The sequence below is a fragment of the Cervus canadensis genome, chromosome 19 (assembly GCF_019320065.1).
Source record: "Cervus canadensis isolate Bull #8, Minnesota chromosome 19, ASM1932006v1, whole genome shotgun sequence".
Taxonomy (NCBI): domain Eukaryota; kingdom Metazoa; phylum Chordata; class Mammalia; order Artiodactyla; family Cervidae; genus Cervus; species Cervus canadensis.
This window is the reverse complement of record NC_057404.1, coordinates 28,458,221-28,479,714: the sequence shown is the minus strand read 5'-3', so window position 1 is coordinate 28,479,714 and position 21,494 is coordinate 28,458,221. Positions and strand designations below refer to the sequence as shown.

Below are 21,494 nucleotides of genomic sequence, written 5' to 3'. Positions count from 1 at the left end.
TGTTGATTTCAATTATTGTATAAATTCATTTTAGGATTTCTGACTTGGATCTGTCCTGTAATAACTTTTCAGTGAATTTTTATACCTAAATATCTGCTTTTCCTTTTCCCATTAATTCTAGGATATTTTTTAAAATGTAGATAAAATAAAATTCAAAATAATCATGCATGCATGCATGCCATGTTGCTCAGTCATTTTTTGCAATTTCACTCTTTGCAACTCCTCTCTGTCCATGGGATTTCCCAGTCAAGAATACTGGAGTGGGTTGCCATTTTCTTCTCCAGGGGATCGTCCTGAGCCAGGGATCAAACCTATGTCTCTGTGTCTCCTGCATTGCAGGCAAATTCTTTACCCACTGAGCCATCGGGAAAGTCCCAAAATAATATTCTAACACCAAAGACAAACAAAAGGATTAACATTTTTATTTATTTCATTCCAGTCTTCTTTCCAAGTGTATTTTTGGTTTGTCTGTTTTATTTTTTCCCATATATTTATAATTGCATTATGCACAGACATCCTATAATTATGTAACTTGCACACGTTTTAAGAAAATAGAACTGATGGGAATCAATAGCTATCATACAAGTTTAGAACCGTCAGGGACTTCAGATTTCACGGGGTGTGATTCATATCTGACACGAATGTAGCCTCTCAAAGGGCATGTCTGGGGCTGGGGTCACACACCCCCTTCCCTTCCCTGCCCTCTTCTGGGAGCCATCCAGGATCCTTCCTTGAGCAGGCAGAACAGGAGTAAAATCAGTTCACTGAGCAAAATTAAATGAACCCCAAGCTATCCCGTTTCCCATTTTTGCTCTTGAATGAGAAGGAAAGGAAGCCTGGTGCTTGAACGTTTGACGTGTACATTTCCAAGTGAGAGGGAAACAGGGCAGCGCCACACAGTGGCCGAGCACGTGGGTGACAGCCGCACGCCAGGGCCTCCTGCGGGTCGTGTTAATATTAGATCACAGATTCACGAGCGCAGTGCTCACCCTGTAATCAGCTCTCAATTATAGTCCTTGTGCATATAGAAGTATACATATAAAATTACGCAGTAAACTTTACAGGTTTATCAGTATTCTTTGATCCAATTGCTGAATTCCAAGACTGATTTTTACAATAAGTAGGAGTATTAACTATTTTTTTTAAACCCTGTAAATTGAGTATACCAATTAGAAATGGAATGGTTCATTACGTTAAGTATATAAAAACAAGAACGCATTAAATATAAATAAAGGCTTTCAGTGTATGGAAACTCTTAGTGTGAATTTATATGTAGCCATAACAGAATTTCTATGTTTCTTAGTCCATCCTGTCTTTCTTCAAGATGCCAGAGTAAAACTCAGCTGCATGGTGCCATTTGGGGACACTGTCTTTCACTGCTTGTCTTAACCCAGCTCCAGTCTTGATACCAATGATGCTTGGCAATGCTGATTCTGTGGGGCCATAAACTGCAAATTTCCAGGTGATGATAACTCACCCGATGAACAGTATCCTCTAGGAGAGACACCGCCTAATCATTAGCCCCTTGTCTCTTTGTTTCCATTAGAAATGTCCAGAAGGAAGACCGCACTCCAATGGCCGAAGAATACAACGAGTATAAGCACATTAAGGCAAAACTGAGGCTCTTGGAGGTGCTCATCAGCAAGAGAGACACTGATTCCAAGTCCATGTGAGAGAGCCAGCCCCATCCGAGCAAGGCGGGTGGGGGAACGCAGAGGGAATGTCCCTCCTCTCTCCCCTCCCCGCCTCCCCTGGTAAACAGCAGCTGGGCAGAAACTGGAAGGCAGCCTTGGAGCTGGACCTGCGCCCTCCTGCCTGCAGGGGATCAGCCCGTTTCCATTGCCTGCCTTGGAAACCATCTAGGTGGAAGGAGGCCACCTACCCCCATGCCGAAATTTTGCAAGGGAAAGTCAAGATCTCCGCACACCTGTGTGCACACAGACACACACACACACACACACTGCAGTGGAGGCTTGCTGACACTGGCAGAGATGAATCACTACATGAAGACACACTCATCTACAGAGGATGTACACTATTCTTCCTTGGATAACTGAGAAACAGCGTTCTCTGTCTAACTGTGACAATAACAAGCTCAGGACTTCACTCTGGAGAGCGAACTTACTGTGCACATTCGTGTTCTCTTCGGATCCCATCCAGTGGGAACCTGCATCGGAGCCCTGTTTGCTGCCTTGGCCATTCTTGTGACCTTCCCACGGAGCCCCGCCTTTCCCCACTTGTGTGAATTGCTTCTCCTTCAGCTCTCGGGTCGATGGAAGCTGCACCTGCCTGGGATAGCAGTGCAGTCCTCTATCTGATGTCGTGTTTATTCGAGACGTCCTCAGATGACAGAGAACTGATCCCTGACTAGGGCTGGACCATCAGCAGAGGACAGCTGGGATAGAGAAGTAGTTAATATCCGTGCTAATTTTTCAGTTAGGCAACAGTGAAGAGAATTCTTTCCCGCACGTTGACTACACTTAGCAGCTTCAGAATTTATCATCAAACAGTTAAGCAAGGGGAAGGCCAACAGCCTATTTGGTTTGGTTTTGGCTCTAGCCAGACAAAAGGGCCTTGCTTAATTCTTAGCTTAAGTGTAGAGGATCGTGAGAGAGAAAGAGCCTGTATTTTAAGCTTTCTGTGTACTTACCAGAGTTTAATTTTTTTTAAGTGAACCTGCACTAAAAATCTTCTCTAACTGAAGAGTAAGTATAGGCCTCAGAGCACATCCCAAGGCAGAACCTAAATCACACTGTTTTCAAGATCCTGTATAAAGAGAAAAGAATGGTGTGTGGCCAGTTACAATTACAGTTTCTTCAAAGACAGTGTTGCAGAACTATCTGTATTAGACATTTTGGAGGGACCAGGGAATTTAAGACACCAAATCATCCATCACTTCAGTGTGCTGATGTTATCTGGTGATGGGTTGGTACTTTTTGACCTTCTGTGTCTGCAGTAAGGAAAATAAGTTCTGGTTCTGCCTGTATATCCTAACCCACCTCTGTGCTCTGGGAGGTTGAACACTGGTGTCTGCCCACCAGCCACTGGTTGCCAAGAGAAGGTGTTTCAGCAGGCTCTGCCTTTTGAAGATAATGGTGCAGGGTGAACAAGACAGCAAAGGGTACCATTTTGTTTTCTTTAATAATAATAACAATGGAGAAAAGTCTTCCTGATCAGTTGTCACTTTCCAAAGTGGGTTCTTGAGAAACTGGTCAGATTAGGTTTGTAGCAGCATTTTCCATTCTGAGGTAGTGGCTCTCTGTTGGTTAAAAATTGTTCAAGTTAGGAGTAGGGGGGAAAATACCTTTAGGTTTGCTCTTTAATCATCTAGAAGCACGAGCTGTATGTTGAAAGCACCCTGGTTTAATCCACACACTTAAAGACGGTACATAATCCTACAATATAGTTAGTTTGGTATTCTCTGCTCTACTGTTTACATTGCAGATTGCTATAATTTCAAGGAGTTATATTATAAATGAAATGATGCACTTTAGGATGTTTTCTATTTTTGAAATCTGAACATGAATCATTCACATGACCAAAAATTGTATTTTTTAAAAGAAATACATGTCTAGTTTGTCCTTTTTAAGTAATTACTCTCTCAAATAAGCTATACTATAAATCACATCATTACCAGTTAACTTTCAAAGCACATCTGTCTACGTATTGTTTTGAAAATACTAATATGCTACAAAACTTTCAAAGAGAAAAGGCTATATAAATGAGAAGTTACAAAATGTTTTGCAATCTGTTGTTTCTGCCAAAGGTAAATTAAGTAGAAGATTTATTCAGGAATCCCCTTTGAAATTTGTATGATTGAATAAAAGTAGACACCAAGTTATAGTAAAATAAATTGTGTATGCAATGTCGTCTTTTCCTTTGTAGTTTATAATACACTTCCTAGAATGGTGCCCAAATTACGGGAGGGGAGACCTGTTTTTACTAGATTCTATCTGAAGACACATTAGTCAGTAGGTTCTGGCTCTGCCAGAAATGCTGGGGCAAATTTGTTTCCACAGCAACCGTTTCTGCAGCCTAGAGTCTCAAGGCCCTAGAGGCAATGTCTTAATTGGCTTCGTACGGAGTACACTGGACTGCAGGTTTTCCTTTGCTCTCGAGAATGCATATGTGTATTCATTAACACGTGCTAGCAAAATAAATGTCAAGGGTTATTTAATAACAATGATAAGTAAAAATAAAGCATGAATAAACGATTGTTAAGAATTAGAAACAGCAGAGACTTATAATTTTCCAGGCATTTGCTTTTATTGTGTTTTGGTCTGGCGTAAACCTTGAAACAGATGTTTATATGGGCTATGGTATCATTACTGCATTTCATCTTTGAAGCACTGAGGTTGATCTTACTTTTTAGACAGGTATGTGCAAGGTTTAGGATAATGGCCGGCTGTGAAGTGTTTCGCAACAGGCAGAATGTGTCTCGTGCCAGTACAAGAAAGTCTGCACCATCTCACTAATCTCTGATTCAGGTCAAATTTCCCTGAAAGACCAAATCACATTTCAAACTGGAGAATTAATTTTTTTTTAAAACTTGCTAGCTGTAATTCATTGTGAGCTAATAATTAGATTGCTTTGCTTTGGTTGCCCGTTTGAAGTCCAATGATTATTATTCAGTGGCAAGGCAGGGATGAGCAGTGCCTCTGTTTGTAACATCCGTGTGATTTGTGTTTCGTCTCCCTGATGCAACACTTACCTGTGGCAGAAGAGCCTGTGAGAGGGTGTGGCTGCTCCCAGGTGTGACATTTCTAGCCCAGGACAAATGCTTCAGGGCTGTGCTTGTGTCATAAACATGGACTGTGGCCAGTCATCTGGGAGCCCCCTGAGGGCTGGGCGTCTATTAACGTGGCTGAGCTTAGAATTCCTCATAAGGTGACTGTTGAGGTCTATTATCAGAATCGAAGGGCAGCCACAGTGCCAATTAAGTTGGTTCTTTCAGGAGCTGCCTAGTTCTCAGTAGACATAATTGGACCCTCTTTCCTGAACTGATCACAGGTTTACAAGGAAGGTCAAAATTTAAAGTTTGTTGATTAATTTTTTAAGAGCTCTTAACCTGATTATGAAGATACCATCTTTCCTAAGGGTATATTTTTTAAGCATTTACACTTTATTACGTTTGGTGGCATATTTATAGCTGAATGCCATAAACGCTTAACTGCTTTGTGAAAATCTGATTGTAGTCTAAATTGGCTTTGATCTCAAGACAAGTATTCCTGACACATTGCTTCCCGAGGATTTTTCTCTTGAGGAGAAGAGAGGTGGTTTCTGCACCAAGACCAACACCTCTGTGATATTCTTTCATAGTATCCATTTGGTTAAACCAATAGGGTGGGACAAAACTGGACTAAAACGCTGAAGTAGTGTTTCCTCGGAAACCCGTGGGTTTAGCAGAAGCCAGAATGTGCTTTCTTTTCCTTTGATTAATTCCTTTCCTTTATATGTTTTTCCCATATGATCCTCAAAATCTACTGAAGAGTACCTTTTGTCAAAAGATAGGCTAAACATATTTTCAAATCTGTAGGTACTGAACCTGTGCATCCTGGCACTTCTTCACAGGGTGGCTGACTCGGCAAGCCCCAAAGACGGGTGTTCTAATGTCAGCCACTGCACTGGGGCATTAGCGACTTTCCTGAGTGGAGGTCGCTGCCCTTGGGGGCATATATGCTCTTCCCCCATGATCCTTCATAACAGAAGTATGTGGATACGCTGGGGTCAATTAACAGGTCCACTCAGATATGTATCAAAATAAAATGTGTACATACACAACTTCATATTGTTATGAAACTGCATCTATGTCTCTAGAGGATCTCATTTTGCCTGGAATCCAGCCAATCTGATCACATGCGCAGCTCAAGAAATCGATTTGCCAGATCTGACTCTGAATTTGAAAGCATCTATATGATCATGAAAATCTCCAAGAGTGGATACAATTTTAGTAAATACCATGGGCCCAGAACAATGTTTACATGACATGTAAACAGAAAGTCTTTGAAATTACCATTGTTCCTTTTTTAAAATGTAAACTGAATGAAAAGATGTTATGTACATTTTTAAAGTACATGACTGTATTTTGTATAAACATAAATAAAATATTTTTAATTGTGAGTGTTCTGAATTCTTTGACAGCGAACCGTCCTGTTGGGTGTGAACTTTCCCTTCAGAAAGGAATCAAGCTGCTCCCCTGAGCGCCTCCGAAGCCCACTAAAGATAAAGATTCGTTGTTCTGCCTCCATGGGAGGCACCGGAAGGTGAAACAAACGGCACAAGCAAGACATGCCCGTGATGGTCGGGAGGAAAATGGGCTGGTGCTGTGTGCTCAACTGCCTCTCAAATCCGTGGGAGGGGGGCTGAAGGGATGCAGAAAGAAAGCCACCTAAGAAAAATCATGTACGTATATCTCCAAAGTCTAGGAGGCCACCACAGGCAAATACAGGAGCCGTTCACTACTCCGAAGCTAACGAGGCCAGGAAACGGTGACATGGGAGAACATACTGCAGTTGTGGGAGGTGAGTAGCTGGCGGTCAGTGGAGGTTAGGCCTGCAGGTATCCTTTAGGCTGCACGTGTTACAGACACTCTAAGTGACTCAAGCACACATTCAAAACATATTAAACCTGAATTTTTTTTTTGTTTAATTAAGGCTTGGAGTAAAGACCTTGTCACAGCACTGACGCCAGGATTTGAACTGAGATCTGTCTGACTTTGGGGTGCAGCACTGCTGATGGTGCAATGGCATGGCATTCTGCCTCAATTAAACCTCACCCTGAGTAATTCACTTTTTGAAACCGAAGTGGCAGGCAGTATATAGCGATCGTCCATTTTCTTAAATCCTAGTTTGATGAGGACCCTGTGAGGGCTCAGAAAGTGATGCTGGTCCAAGTATGCCAGCTTCTGCAGCTTGCTATAAAACCGACAGTCCTCCACTATGCCTCGCCCGACTCCACTGGAAATATTTTCGCTCCTGATCCTGTCCGTTTGTAGCACTGTGGGCAACCTGAATGGGAATTTCAGGACAGGAACCAACAGGGGTAAGTTGGGGGAGAGGGACAGTCCTTATCAGGCCTCTCAATGGCCTCATTATTAGCTCCTCTAGAAATGGACTCTGAATTTTTTAAGGCAAATATATCAGGGTTATCCCTAAGCTGGGTCAGCTTATCAAGGCTATAAATACACAGCTGAGTTTCATGTTCAGTAAAAGCCAAAAGTCAAAATTCCCAAACGTGTTTTTAGAATGCTGGCTGGCAGGCCAACAATTGGGATTTGGCAGGAACTGGGCTTGTTGACAGCTTGCTTCTCACTTTTCCTCTCCATCAACAAGGCGTGTACCACAGGATGGATGCAAGAGTTCAGCGTCTTCCGGAGAACGTGGCCCAATGCAAACCCAGCAAGAACCGAGTCCAAGACCTAAGGACTTACGTTTCTCAGCTGGGCCTTTGTGAGCATCTATTATTTGTTACTGTGAATTCTGAAACTCATACTCTTCCACGTTTGAATCTTTAATTTCTCAAAAACACTTTAAAGATGCGGAGAAATCCTTGTCATGCTTCTGGTTCTATAGCAGTGAGTATTTCTTTTTTTGTTGTTGTTGTTTTTTTTTGTTTTTTTTTTTTGCAGTGAGTATTTCTTGGTAAGATATTCTGAGATATTGTTATCTTTCTGTAACTATTACTTTTTTATTGAAGTATAGTTGATTTACAGTGTTTCAAGTGTACAGCGAAGTGATTCCATTTTATATCTATATATGCACACACACTTTTTCAGATTCTCTTCCATTATAGTTTATTACAAAATATGGAATGTGCTATATAGTAAGTCCTTGATTTATTTTACTTTCAAAGAACTTAAAATTCCTGGACAAGATTAGAGGAAGCGGGAAGGGGGAACACAGGAAGAGAGTGAAGGGTATGTTTCTCTCTGGTAGCAGAAGGCAGGGCTTCTCAAATTGGTCAGGGGTCTTTAGTACAGTAGCCCTGCGGGAGCTGGCAATCTTCATTTTTCTGAAGCTTCCAGGTGCTGCAATGCTACTGGGCCAAAGACTGCACATTAAGTAGAGGGTGCAGACTGCATCCTGGGTATTTGCAGGAACAAGCAGCTCCGATCAATTCAAAATCCTGAGTTGACAGAGACAGCACACAACAGTCCCAATGGAGACCAAATGCCGCCTGATGCGTAAGGTCCAGACTGCAGACAGATGGCCCAGCTCTGCAACTTGGGCACCTTCCTTACCCGCCCTGTCTTTGTTTCTTTACCTTAAAAGAAAATGGGACTAATTGTAGTACCTCCTTATTGAGGTTATTATGGGAATTTACTTGGATGAACATAAAATGAGCACACAGTAAATCTTGAGTAAACGGTGGTGGTGGGCTATTATCATTAGCATTAAGACAAAGATTGTTTGAGGGCTGAATTCCAAACAGACATTTTTAATCACTACAAAAAAGGAATTGCATTTTCTCCCCACTACCACCCTCCTCCTCACCCTCTGGTCCCACGTTCGTATTTAGTCAGCAACAGAAGCACACATCCAGCACTTTAAGCATGAGTCAGTACTAACCAGTGAGCAAGATTTTATGTGAGCACTGATCCATTCCTTGGCAGGGAAAGCAAAATTCTGACTCTTCTCAAGCAATTTGCATCAAAACCTGCATGCAGCTTTCTCCAAGAGACTGTTGCTTGCTAAATTCCTTCCCTCACAGAGCAGGGCAAACCCCTCTAAGCCTACTTCTCCCTAAGGCACTTTGGGAGGTCCCTATCTGCTCAGACATGTCAAAAGAATTAACTGAGATGACAGTGCCTGTGTCCTGTGCAGGAAAGGGACAGAATAACCTTAGAAATAATTTCTAGGTCAGCTGGTGTCCTGAAATTTCTGTATCAGGGTGTATTTTTAAATAGCTAAAAACGAAGCATACCCCAGGGAGGAGAGTTGCTCTGATTTTGGTAAGCTCCTAACCAACATGAGTTTCACCAAGGCTATGAGCAAGGCTGAGACTAGGAGAGGGCCTGGAGTCGTCTTCCATTCCTTCATCAGCCCCGGGGTGGAAGGCTAGGGGTGGGGGGAGTGGGCGTACCCCAGCTCAGGCCAGCAACAGAGCAAGCTGTTGACCTTCCACTCTCACTGAATGAAGCCCTGCCCCCCATTAACTCAAATTCAGAAACTCCAGGTCTCCTCTCTGAACAGACTGCCAGACTTGAACTTGAGAGCCCTTGAGCCTGCTATACCAGAATCTGAGCACAAGAGTACCCAGGCACAAAAGGGTCAAGAGACCGGTTTTTAACAACAAGAAGCCTTTAGCAGTGGCAGACTGGTTCCTCTGGGACCACAAGCCAGTACCTAGTTGGCACTTGCTGTTGACCTTCATTCTCGAGAGCTCCGGCCTCTTATGACACCATAGGGACTGGGGTTGTTTCCGAATCTGCTTTAGTGTTTGCCTTTATCTGAGAAGTGTATGTGTTTTAGATCTTATTTAATTTCTCAGGAAGTTCAACACCATCGGGAGCTGAATCAATAGTTCCTAGAGATTGTATCCAGCTGCCCTAGGATCAGACCCAGGAAAATCAGCTTTTAAAAGATCTAAAGATCATGTGATTGTGCACTCTGCCAAGCATCTGGCCGCTCTTGGAAGAAAAAAAGGCTGACGTCTGAACTAATTTTCTCCATGACACACATAACTCAGGGGTACACACTCCATTACTTTTAGAAGGAAATAAAGCGCCAAAGCCTGGATCAGCTAATCCACGGGGGAGACTGTTATTAATTCAGATGCAAAGAATCTTCCCACAGTGGGTGGACACCTCCTCCAGCTCCTGTTCTGTTGCATATCCTGGTTTCTTGCTCCACGAGTGAGGTTGAGCAGTCTCTCTTGACCTGGGTTGTAAAGGCGTGCTGGTAGCATCTGTGTCACATCTAACTGGAGAATTCCCTTGTCTCACCCACAGGAGAGCTTTCATCTTTTCTGAAGGCACGAGGACCTGCTGTGTTCCTTACCACAGCGCCTCCTCAGCTTTGTGAGATACTGTTCCCCAAGATAAGTCTGCAGGTAGAGACTGCCAAGGGCTCCTACCAGTGCTCCAGAAAGGCATCTCTTAAAAATGAAGACATTCACAAACCAGAAGACTCATAACTCAAACTAAGGAGTACAAAGGCAACATGGGCATCATGTCCTTAGATACTCCAGACGACTGGTTTAAAATCTCCTTGGCTCCATTTTTAAGAGCCAAAGAAAACCGGAGACAGCAAACACTGACATTTCTTTTTGAGAGGAAATGATAAAATCCTGCATGTCAGCTTTATTTGCTTTCTCTTCTAAGCTTGACCCTAACACAAAACATTATATTCATTGGGTTGTACCTCAACTCTGTTTTGATATTCTATTCTGTGTCCTCCTCCATTTCACTTTTCTCTCCATCACCTGGTCAACTATGATTTGGCTATTTTTTCCTTTATTTTTTCCAGTTTTATTGAGATATGATTGACATTGTATAAGTTTAAGGTGTACAACAGGTGGATTTGAAGAGCTAATTTATAGTAAAACAATCACCATCATAATAGCATTAGCTAACACCTCCATCATGTCACATAACTATCATTCTTCTTTGTAGTTAGAACGTTCAAGATCTACTCTCTTAGCAACATGCAAGTATATAGTACACTATTATAAACTATAACCACCATGCTGTTCATTAGATTCCCAGAATGTATTTGTCTTATAACTGGAAGTTTGACTAAGTCCCCTTTTGCCCCACTCGCCAGCGCCTGGCAACTACCTTTCTATTCTGTTCCTAGGAGTTAGGCTTTTTAGATTCTACATATAAGTGAGATTTGGTCATTCTCTGACTTCTTTCACCTAGCATAATACTTTCAAGGTCCATCCATGTTGTTACAAACAGCAAGATTTTCTCCTTTCTTATAAATAACACTCCACTGTGTATATACACCACAATTTCTTTCTCCATTCATCCATTGATGGACCCATTGTTTCCATGTCTGGGCTGTTGTGAATAATGCTGCAGTGAACATGACAGATACCTCTTCAAGATCCTGGTTATATTACCCTTTGGATATGTACCCCCAAGTGGGATTGCTGGATCACATGATAGTTCTATTTTTAATTTTTTAAGGAACCTTCATAATGTTTTCCATAGTGGCTATACCAATTTACATTCCCACCAACAATGCTCAAGGCTCCGCTTTTTTCCACATCCTCACCAACACTTATCTCTATTCTTCTGGATAACAGCCACTTTAACAAGCCTGAGGTGGACATCTCCTTGTGGTTTTGATTTGCATTTCCCTAATGTTTAGCAATGTTGAGTACCTCTTCATGTACCTGTTGGCCATTTGTATGTCTTATTTGAAAATGTATTTATTTAGTTCTGACTATTTTTAAAATCAGATTATTTGGTTATTTTTCCTATTGAGTCAGATGAGTTCTTTATATATTTTGGACACTAACTCATCAGATACATGACTTGCAGATATTTTCTCCCATTTCATAGTTTGCATTTTTATTTGTTGTTTCTTTTGCTGGGAAGAAGCTCTTTAGTTTGATATAATCACAATGATCAAGTTTTGTTGCTATGAATTTGGTGTTATATCTCAAAATCATCACAAAAACCAATGTCAAGAAGCCTTTTCTCTGTGTTTTCTTCTAGGAGTTTTAGTTTCAGGTGTTGTATTTAAGTCTTTATTAATTTTTGTGAATAATAAAAGGTAGGGGTTCAATTTCGTTATGCATTTGGCCATCCAGTGCTACCAACACCTTTTGTTAAAGAGGCTAGTCTTTCCTCATTGAATATTCTTGGCTCCCTGTCAAATATTAGTTAACCATACATGAAAGGGTTATCCTTTTTTATGCCACTATGATGCTATGTTAATTACTATAGATTTGTAGGATAGCTTGAAATAGTTATTAGCTGTAATAGTATTATTTGAAACAAGAAGTGTGATCCCTCCAATGTATTCTTTTTTTGTCATGATAGCTTTGACTATTTGGGATCTTTTTTGGTTCCATATAAATTTTAGGGTTGTTTTTTCTACTTCTGTGAAAAATGCCATTGGGACTTTGGGAGGGATCACATTGAATCTATAGATGACTTGGGGTTATATGGACACTTTTAACAATATTAACTCTTCTGAATCATCAACATAGGATATCTTTCCATTTCTTTGTCCTTTTTTTTTTTTTTTTTTTGTCAAAGTTGTGTGTCTCACAGTGTATATATCTTTCACCTCCCTGGATAAGTTTATTCCTAAATATTTTATTGTTTTTGATGTTATGATGAAGGGGCTTGTTTTCTTTTATCCTTTTTCAGATATTTCATTGTTAGTATATTGAAACACACCTAATTTCTCTTTTTTCTCCCACTATCCTAGTTTTCAAACTAGGTTTCCAAAGTTTTTCCTAGTTTCCAAAGTTTTCAGTTTTTCAAACTTTAATTTTTTTATTTTGTATTGGGGTATAGCCAGTTAGCAATGTTGTAGTGAACAGCAAAGGGACTCAGCCATACAAATACATGTATCCATTCTCCCTCAACCCCCTGCCCACCCCCACCCTTGCATCCAGGCTGGCACATAACATTGAGCAGAGTTCCATTTGCTATACAAGAGGTCCTAATGGTTACCCACTTTGAATATAGCAGTGTGTACATGACCTTTCCAAACTCCCTAACTATCCCTTCCCCCCAGCAACCATAAGTTCCTTTTCTAAGACCATGAGTCTCTCTTTGTTTTGTAAGTTCATTTGTATCATTTCTTTTTAGAGTCCACATAGATGTCATATGATATTTCTTCTTCTCTGTCTGACTTACTTCACTCAGGATGACACTCTCTACTAGGTCCATCCACGTTGCTGCAAATGTCATTATTTCATTCTTCCTAATAGTTGATTACTATTCCACTGTATATATGTACCACTTCTTTATACATTCCTGTGTCAAAGGACATTTAGGTTATTTTCATGTCTTGGCTCCGTCTCTTCATTCTTCCTGGAGCTATTTCTCCACTGATCTCTAGTAGCATATTGGGCACCTGCCGACCCGGGGAATTCATCTTTCAGTGTCCTATCTTTTTGCCTTTTCATACTGTTCATGGGGTTCTCAAGGCAAGAATACTGCTGTGGTTTGCTCTCTCTTCTCCAGTGGACATTTTGTCATAACTCTCCACTATGACCTGTCCGTCTTGGGTGGCCCTACACAGCATGGCTCACAGTTTCATTGAGTTAGACAAGGCTGTGGTCATGTGATCAGATTGGTTAGTTTTCTGTGATTGTGGTTTTCCTTCTCTCTGCCTTCTGATGGAGAAGGATAAGAGGCTTTTGGAAGCTTCCTGATGGAAGAGACTGACTGAGGGGGAAACTGGTTCTTATTCTGTTGGGTGGAGCCATGCTCAATAAATCTTTAATCCATTTTTCTGTTGATGGGTGGGGTTGTGTTCCCTCCTGTTGTTTAACCTGAGGCCGACCTATAGTGGAGGTAATGAAGATAATGGCGACCTTCAAAAGGCCCCATGCACACTCTGCTGCACTCAGTGCCCCTGACCCTGAAGCAGGCCACTGCCAACCCACGCCTTTGCTGGGCACTCCTAGACACTCACAGGCAAGTCTGGGTCAGTCTCTTGTGGGGTCACTGCTCCTTTCTCCTGGGTCCTGATGCACACAAGGTTTTGTTTGTGCCCTTCAAGAGTCTGTTTCCCAGGCCTTTGTGAGTTCTGGAGTCAAAGCAAAAACACCACCGAGTTGTGGATATGACTGGTGATTGAAGTCAAGTCTGATGCTGTAAAGAGCAATATTGCATGGAACCTGGAATATTAGGTCCATGAATCAAGGCAAATTGGAAGTGGTCAAACAGGAGATGGCAAGAGTGAACAGTGACATTTTAGGAATCAGAGAACAAAAATGAACTGCAATGGGTGAATTTAACTCAGATGACCATTCTATTTACTACTGTGGGCAAGAATCCCTTATAAGAAATGTAGCAGCCATCATAATCAACAAAAGAGTCCAAACTGCAGTACTTGGATGCAATCTCAAAAGCGACAGAATGACCTCTGTTCGTTTCCAAGGCAAACCATTCAATATCACAGTAATCCTAGTCTATGCCCCAACCAGCAATGCTGAAGAAGCTGAAGTTGAACAGTTCTATGAAGACCGACAAGACCTTCTAGGATTAACACCCAAAAAAGATGTGCTTTTCATTATAGGGGACTGGAATGCAAGGATAGGAAGTCAAGAGATACCAGGAGTAACAGGCAAATTTGGCCTTGGAGTACAGAATGAAGAAGGGCAAAGCCTAACAGTTTTGCCAAGAGAATGAACTGGTCATAGCAAACACCCTCTTCCAACAACACAAGAGAAGACTCTACACGTGGACATCACCAGATGGTCAATAACAAAATCAGATTTATTATATTCTTTGCAGCCAAAGATGGAGAATCTCTATACAGTCAGCAAAAATAAGATGGGGAGCTGACTGTGGTTCAGATCATGAACTCCTTATTGCCAAATTCAGACTTTAACTGAAGAAAGTAGGGAAAACCACTAGACATTCAGGTAAGACCTAAATCAAATCCCTTACGATTATACAGTAGAAGTGATAAATAGATTGAAGGGATTAGATCGGATAGACAGAGTGCCTGAAGAACTATGGACAGAGGTTCATGACATTGTATAGCAGGCAGTGATCAAAACCATCCCCAAGAAAAGAAATGCAAAAAGACAAAATGGTTGTCTGAGGAGTCCTTACAAATAGCTGTGAAAAGAAGAGAAGAGAAAGGCAAAGGAGAAAAGGAAAGATATACCCATTTGAATGCAGAGTTCCAAAAAATAGCAAGGAGAGATAAGAAAGCCTTCCTTAGTGACGAGTGTAAAGAAATAGAGGAAAACAATAGAATGGGAAAGACTAGGGATCTCTTCAAGAAAATTAGAGATACCAAGGGAACATTTCATACAAAAATGGGCACAATAAAGGGCAGAAATAGTATGGACCTAACAGAATCAGATGATATTAAGAAGAGGTGGCAAGAATACACAGAAGAACTATACAAAAAAGATCATCATGACCCAGATAACCATGATGGTGTGATCACTCAGCTAGAGCCAGACATCCTGGAGTGCAAAGTCAAGTGGGTCTAGGAAGCATCACTACGAACAAAGCTAGTGGAAGTGATGGAATTCCAGTTGAGCTATTTCAAATCCTAAAAGATGATGCTATGAAAGTGCTGCACTCAATATGCCAGCAAATTTGGAAAACTCAGCAGTAGCCACAGGATGGGAAAAGGTCAGTTTTCATTCCAATCCCAAAGAAAGGCAATGCCAAATGTTCAAACTACCGCACAATTGCACTTATCTCACATGCTAGCAAAGTAATGCTCAAAATTCTCAAAGCCATGCTTCAACAGTACATGAACCATGAACTTCCACATAGTCAAGCTAGATTTAGAAAAGGCAGAGGAACCAGAGATCAAATTGCCAACATCTGTTGGATCATCAAAAAAGCAAGCGAGTTCCAGAAAAACATCTACTTCTGCTTTATTGACTATGCCAAAGCCTTTGACTGTGTGGATCACCACAAACTGTGGAAGATTCTTCAAGAGATGGGAATACCAGACCAGACCACCTGCGCTGCCTCCTGAGAAATCTGTATGCAGGTCAAGAGGCAACAGTTAGAACTGGACATGGAACAACAGACTGGTTCCATATCGGGAAAGGAGTACATCAAGGCTGTATACTGTCACCCTGCTTATTTAACTTATATGCAGAGTACATCATGAGAAATGCTGGACTGGATGAAGCACAAGCTGGAATCAAGATTTCCGGGAGCAGTATCAATAACCTCAAATATGCAGATGACACCACCTTTATGGCAGAAATTGAAGAAGAACTAAAGACCCTCTTGATGAAAGTGAAAGGGAAGAGTGAAAAAGTTAGCTTGAAGCTCAACATTCAGAAAACTAAGATCATGGCATCTGGTCCCATCACTTTATGGCAAATAGATGGGGAAACAATGGAAACAGTGACAGACTTTATTTTGGGGGGCTCCAAAATCGCTGCAGATGGTGACTGCACCCATGAAATTAAGACGCTTGCTCCTTGGAAGAAAAGCTATGACCAACCTGACAGCCTATTAAAAAGCAGAGACATTACTTTGCCAACAAAGGTCCACATAGTCAAAGCTATAATTTTTCCAGTAGCCATATATAGATGTGAGTTGGACCATAAAGAAGGCTGAGTGCTGAAGAATTGATGCTTTTGAACTGTGGTGTTGGAGAAGACTGTTTAGAGTCCCTTGGACAGCAAGCAGATCTAACCAGTCCATCCTAAAGGAAATCAGTCCTATCAGTCCTAAATATTCATTGGAAGGACTGATGCTGAAGCTGAGCCTCCAATACTTTGGCCACCTGATGTGAAGAATTAACTCGTTGGAAAAGACTCCGATGCTGGGTAAGATTGAAGGCGGGAGGAGAAGGGGATGACAGAGGATGAGATGGCTGGATGGCATCACTGACCCAATGGACATGAGTTTGAGTAAACTCCAGGGTTGGTGATGGACAAGGAGACCTGGCATGCTGAAGTCCATGGGGTCACAAAGAGTCGGATATGACTGAGCTAATGAACTGAACTGAATCCCTTATCATTTGCAAATATTTTGTGTTAAGAATTTTTGCATTTTTATTTGTCAGGGATATCAGCCTGGCGTTTTCTTCCTTAGAGTGTCCTTTTCTGGCTTTCGTACCACATTATGCTAGCCTCATAAAATGACTTTTCGAGTGTTCCTTCCACTTTCATTTTTTGGAACAATTTGAGAAGGATTGGCATTAATTCTTCTTTAAATGCTTGGTAAAATGTGCTTAGTTGCTCAAGTTGTATCCGACTCTTTGCGACCCCATGGGCTGTAGTCTGTCAGGCTCCTCTGTCCACTGGGATTCTCCAGACAAGAATACTGGAGTGGGTTGCCATGCCCTCCTCCAGGGTATCTTCCCAACCCAGGAATAGAACCCAGGTGTCCTGTATTGCAGGCAGATTCTTTACCATCTGCACCACCAAGGAAGCCCAGAATTTACAAGAGAAGTGATTTGGTCTATAGCTTTTCTTACTGGGAGGTTTTCGATTATTGATTCAATCTCCTTTCTCATAGTTCATTTGTTTGGATTTTCTATTTTTTCATGATTCAGTCTTGTTAGTTTGTATGTTTCTGAGTGTTTTTTGTTCTTTTTTAACTGATGGATATTTGAAGTTTTTTTTCACACAAATCCTGAGTTTTATTGGGGAGCATGATTTTGTAAACATACTTTTTTATATAAGTAAGGTTATGAGAAAAACAAGTTTTAAAGAACTTTGCTATTCTTATAAATTATATCATCTGCTCACTTATGGACAAAATTTCCCTAAATGATTCAGGTGATTTTTTTTTTTTTTAGTTCTACCAGTTTATTTCTACCAACCCATCTCCCTCCACCCTCCTCAGGCATGCATACTCAGTCATGTAACCCCATGGACTACAGCCTACCAGGCTCCTATGTCCCTGGACTTTTCCAGGCAAGAATACTGGAGTAGGTTGCCATTTCCTTCTTCACAAGTGATTTGTTTTTAATACTTCTGACTTCTACATCTGATTTTTTTCTATTGGTGTATAACTGATTCAAAATGTTGTTTTAGTTTCAAATGTACAGCAAAGTGAATAAGTCATATATAAACACATATCACCACTCTTTTTTAGATCTTCTCCCCATATAGACCATTTATATAGAGTGTTGTGTAGAGTTCCGTGCTACACGGTAGGTCTTATTAGTTACCTATTTTATATATGGTAGTTTGACTGTCAATCCCAGTCTCCCAATTTATCCATTTCTTGCCCCTTATCCCCGAGTAACTATAAGTTTGTTTGCTACATCTGTGACTCTAATTCTGTTTTGTAAATAGGCTCATTCATACCCGTTTAATTTAAAGATTCTGCATACAAGCAATATCACATGATGTGTGTCTTTCTCTGTATGACTTACGTCACTTGGTATGACAGTCTGTAGGTCCATCCATGTTGCTGCAAATGTAATTATTTAATTATTTCTTAGCTGCATAATATTCCGTTGTCTATCTGTACCATATCTTCTTTATCCATTCCTCTGCTGATGAATAGGTAGATGGCCTCCACATCCTGGCTATTGTAAATAGCGTTGCAATGAACAAAGTGCATGTATCTTTTAAAATTATGGTTTCCTTCTGGTATATGCTTATGAGTGGGATTGCTGGGTCATATGGTAGTTCTATTTGTAAGGAACTCCATACTGTTCTCAATAGGGGCTGTGCCAGTTTACATTCCCACCAACTGGGTGGGAGGGCTGCCTTTTCCCCATACCCTCTCTAGCATTTACTGTTTGTAGATCTTTTGATGATGGCCATTCTGACCAGTGTGAGGTGATACCTCATTGTAGCTTTGATTTGTGTTTATCTAATAAATAGTAAGTGATGTTGAGCATCTTTTCATGTGCTTCTTGGCCACCTATTATGTCTTTGAAGAAATGTCTATTTAGATGTTCTGCCCATTTTTAAATTATTTTTTTGATATTGAGCTGTATGAGTTGTTTGTATATTTCAAGGATTTATCTTTTGTCAGTTGCTTCATTTGCAACTATTTTCTCCCATCCTGAGGATTGTCTTTTTGTTTTACGGTTTCCTTTGCTGTGTACATGCTTTTAAAAGTTGAATTAGATCCCATATATTTTTGTTTTTGTTTTCATGACTCTAGAAGGTAGGTCAAAAAAAGGATCTTGCTCTGATTTATGTTGAAGAGTGTTCTGCCTGTGTTTTTCTCTAGTCCTGTTTCTAAGCGGTTATCCATTTCTTTTAGATTATCCAATTTGTAGGTATGTGATTGTTCCCAATAGTCTCTTAGGATCCTTTGTATTTCTGTGGTATCCACTGGAATGTTTCCTCTTTTTCATTTATAATATTATCTATTTCAGTCTTTTTCTTAATCTGGCTGAAAGTTTGTCAGTTTTATCTTTCAAAAAACCAGCTTTTAATTTCATTGATCGTTTCTGTACTTTTCCTGGTCTCCATTTCATTTATTTATGTTATCCCCTTCCTTCTGCTGAACGTGGGCTGTTTCTTTTCTAGTTCCTTAAGGGATAAAGTTAGGCTGCTTGAGATCTCTTTTTTAAATGTAGACATTTATTGCTATAACATTTTCTTAAAACTGCCCTTGCTGTATCCCATAGGTTTTGGTATGTTGTGTTTTAATTTGTGTTACATTCAAGGTGGGTTTTTAATTTTCTTTCTGGTTTCTTCTGTGACCGCTTGTTTGTTTAGGAGTATGTTGTTTGATTTCCAGTTATTTGTGAAAATTTCAGCTTTCTTCTTGTTATTGATTTCTAGTTTTATACCATTGTAGTTGGGAAAGATATGATTTCCATCTTAAATTTGCCATGACTTGTTTGCCAGGTCATAAGACCTCTCATGTGACCTGTTGTGGAGAATGTTCTGTGTGCATTTAAGAAGAATGTGTATTCAGTCTGTTGGATGGAATGTTCTATATGTATCTGTTTGATTAATTGGGTCTGAAGTATGGTTCAAAAAACCCCGAATGTTTCTTTGGTTTTCTGTCTAGATCTATCTTTTGTTAAAAGTGGAACATTAAAGTCCTCATCTGTTACTGTATCATTGTCTATTTCTCCTTTCAGATCTTTGTTAATATAGCAATCCCTGCTCTCTTGTGGTTTTCACTTGCATGAGTATCTTTTCCTACACCTTCACTTTGAGCCTGTGTGTGTCCTTAAAACTGAAGTGAGTCTCTTGTAGGCAGCATACAGTTGAGTCTTGTTTTTTTAATCCCACCAGCCACTCTTTGTTTTTACTTAAGAATTCAAAGATTCATATTTGAAGAAGTTATTGAGAGGTAAAGACTAACTAATGCCATCTTTTTGTTTTCTGGCTGTTTTGAGGTCATTTGTTACTTTCTTCATCTATTGCTAAATACCTTTGTGAAATGTGAGATGACTTTCCATAGTGATATGTTTTAATCTGGGCTTCCCCTGTGAATCAGATGGTAAAGAATCCTCCTGCAATGCAGGAGACCCAGGTTCGATCCCTGGGTCAGGAAGATCCCCTGCAGGAGGAAGTGGCAACCCACTCCAGTATTCTTGCCTGGAAATTCCATGGATAGAGGAGCTTGGTGGGCCACAGTCCATGGGGTCGCAAAGAGTTGGACATGGCTGAATGACTAACACAACAATGCTTTAATTTCCTTCTCTTTATGAATCTACTATAGGCCTTTGCTTTGTTATTACCATGAGGCTTACATAAAGTAACTTATAGATTTATTAGTCTACTTTAGGCTGATAATTTGAGTGCAAAACCCTTTTACTTTCCCTATGTTTTTATGTCAAATTTACATATATTATGTATTCATCAGCAAATTACTATAGCTATAACTTTTTAAAAATACTTTTGTCATGTAGCTTTTATACTAGCATTAAATAACACACCACCATATTAGAGTATTCTGAACCTAACTATATACTTCTCTTGACCAGTATTTTGTGTATTTTTATGTTTTCAGGTTACTAATTGGCATCCTTCATTTCAGCTTGAAAAATTCCTTTCAGCATTTTCTGTAAGTAAAGTCTAGTGGTGGTAAACTTCCTCAGTTTTTCTTTGTTAGGCAAAGTATCTCACCTTCATTTATGAAGGAAAAAATTTCATAGGTAAAGTATTCTTGGTTGGCAGTTTTTCTTCTTTAGTACCTGAATATATTATCCTATTCTCTTATGGCTTGTAAGGTCTCTACCAAGAAATCTGCTGGTTTCCTGTTGGGGGTTCCCTTTTATGAAATTTTTTTTTTCTCTTGCTGCTCTAAAATTCTCTATTTTTAGACAATTTTTAATGTATCTTGAGAAGATCATTTTAGATTGAAATTTTGGCATAACCTATTAGTTTCAAGAACTTGGAAGTCCAAATTTCTCCCCAGTTTGAGAAAATTCTCAGCCATTATTTAAGTAATTCTTCTACCTATTTCTCCATGTCTTCTCCTTCTATAACTCCAGTGATACATACAGTGTTTCTCTTATTGGTGTCCCCTAAGTCCTATAAGTGTTCTTCTGTCCTTTTCATTCTTTTTTCTTTCTGCCTCTCTGATTAGGTAATTTCAATTGATCTGTCTCATTGATTCTTTGTCTTGTTCAAGTCTGATGTTGAAGATCTCTGTTGAATTTCTCAATTCAGTCATTGTATCCTTCAGCTCCAAAATTTTCTTTTTCAGGTTTTCTATTCTTTTATGTACATCTTAATTGTTTTTATACTGTTTTCCAGATACCATTCAATTGTTTGCTCTCTTATAGCTCTCCAAGTATTTTTAGACAATTATTTTAAATTCTTTATCAAGAAATTCCTGGGTCTCCATTTCTTTAGGGCTGGTTACTTGAAATTTACTAGATTCCTTTGGTGGGGACATATTTCCGTGATTCTTTGTGATCCCTGTCATCTCTCCTAGG

At 40.2% G+C, this 21,494-nt stretch overlaps 1 protein-coding gene across 13 annotated transcripts in view; it reads left to right on the top strand.

Annotated features, from left to right (window-relative positions):
• FAM13A (family with sequence similarity 13 member A) overlaps window positions 1-6,120 on the top strand; it is a 316,062-nt gene extending 309,942 nt beyond the window's left edge. For all 13 annotated transcript variants that reach the window (XM_043438910.1, XM_043438899.1, XM_043438898.1 and 10 more), the window contains one exon: window positions 1,547-6,120. In XM_043438910.1, coding sequence (XP_043294845.1) covers window positions 1,547-1,673 — 127 coding nt within the window. In that variant the 3' untranslated portion in view covers window positions 1,674-6,120. The remainder of the gene's footprint in view (window positions 1-1,546) is intronic.
• Window positions 6,121-21,494: the final 15,374 nt, after the last annotated feature.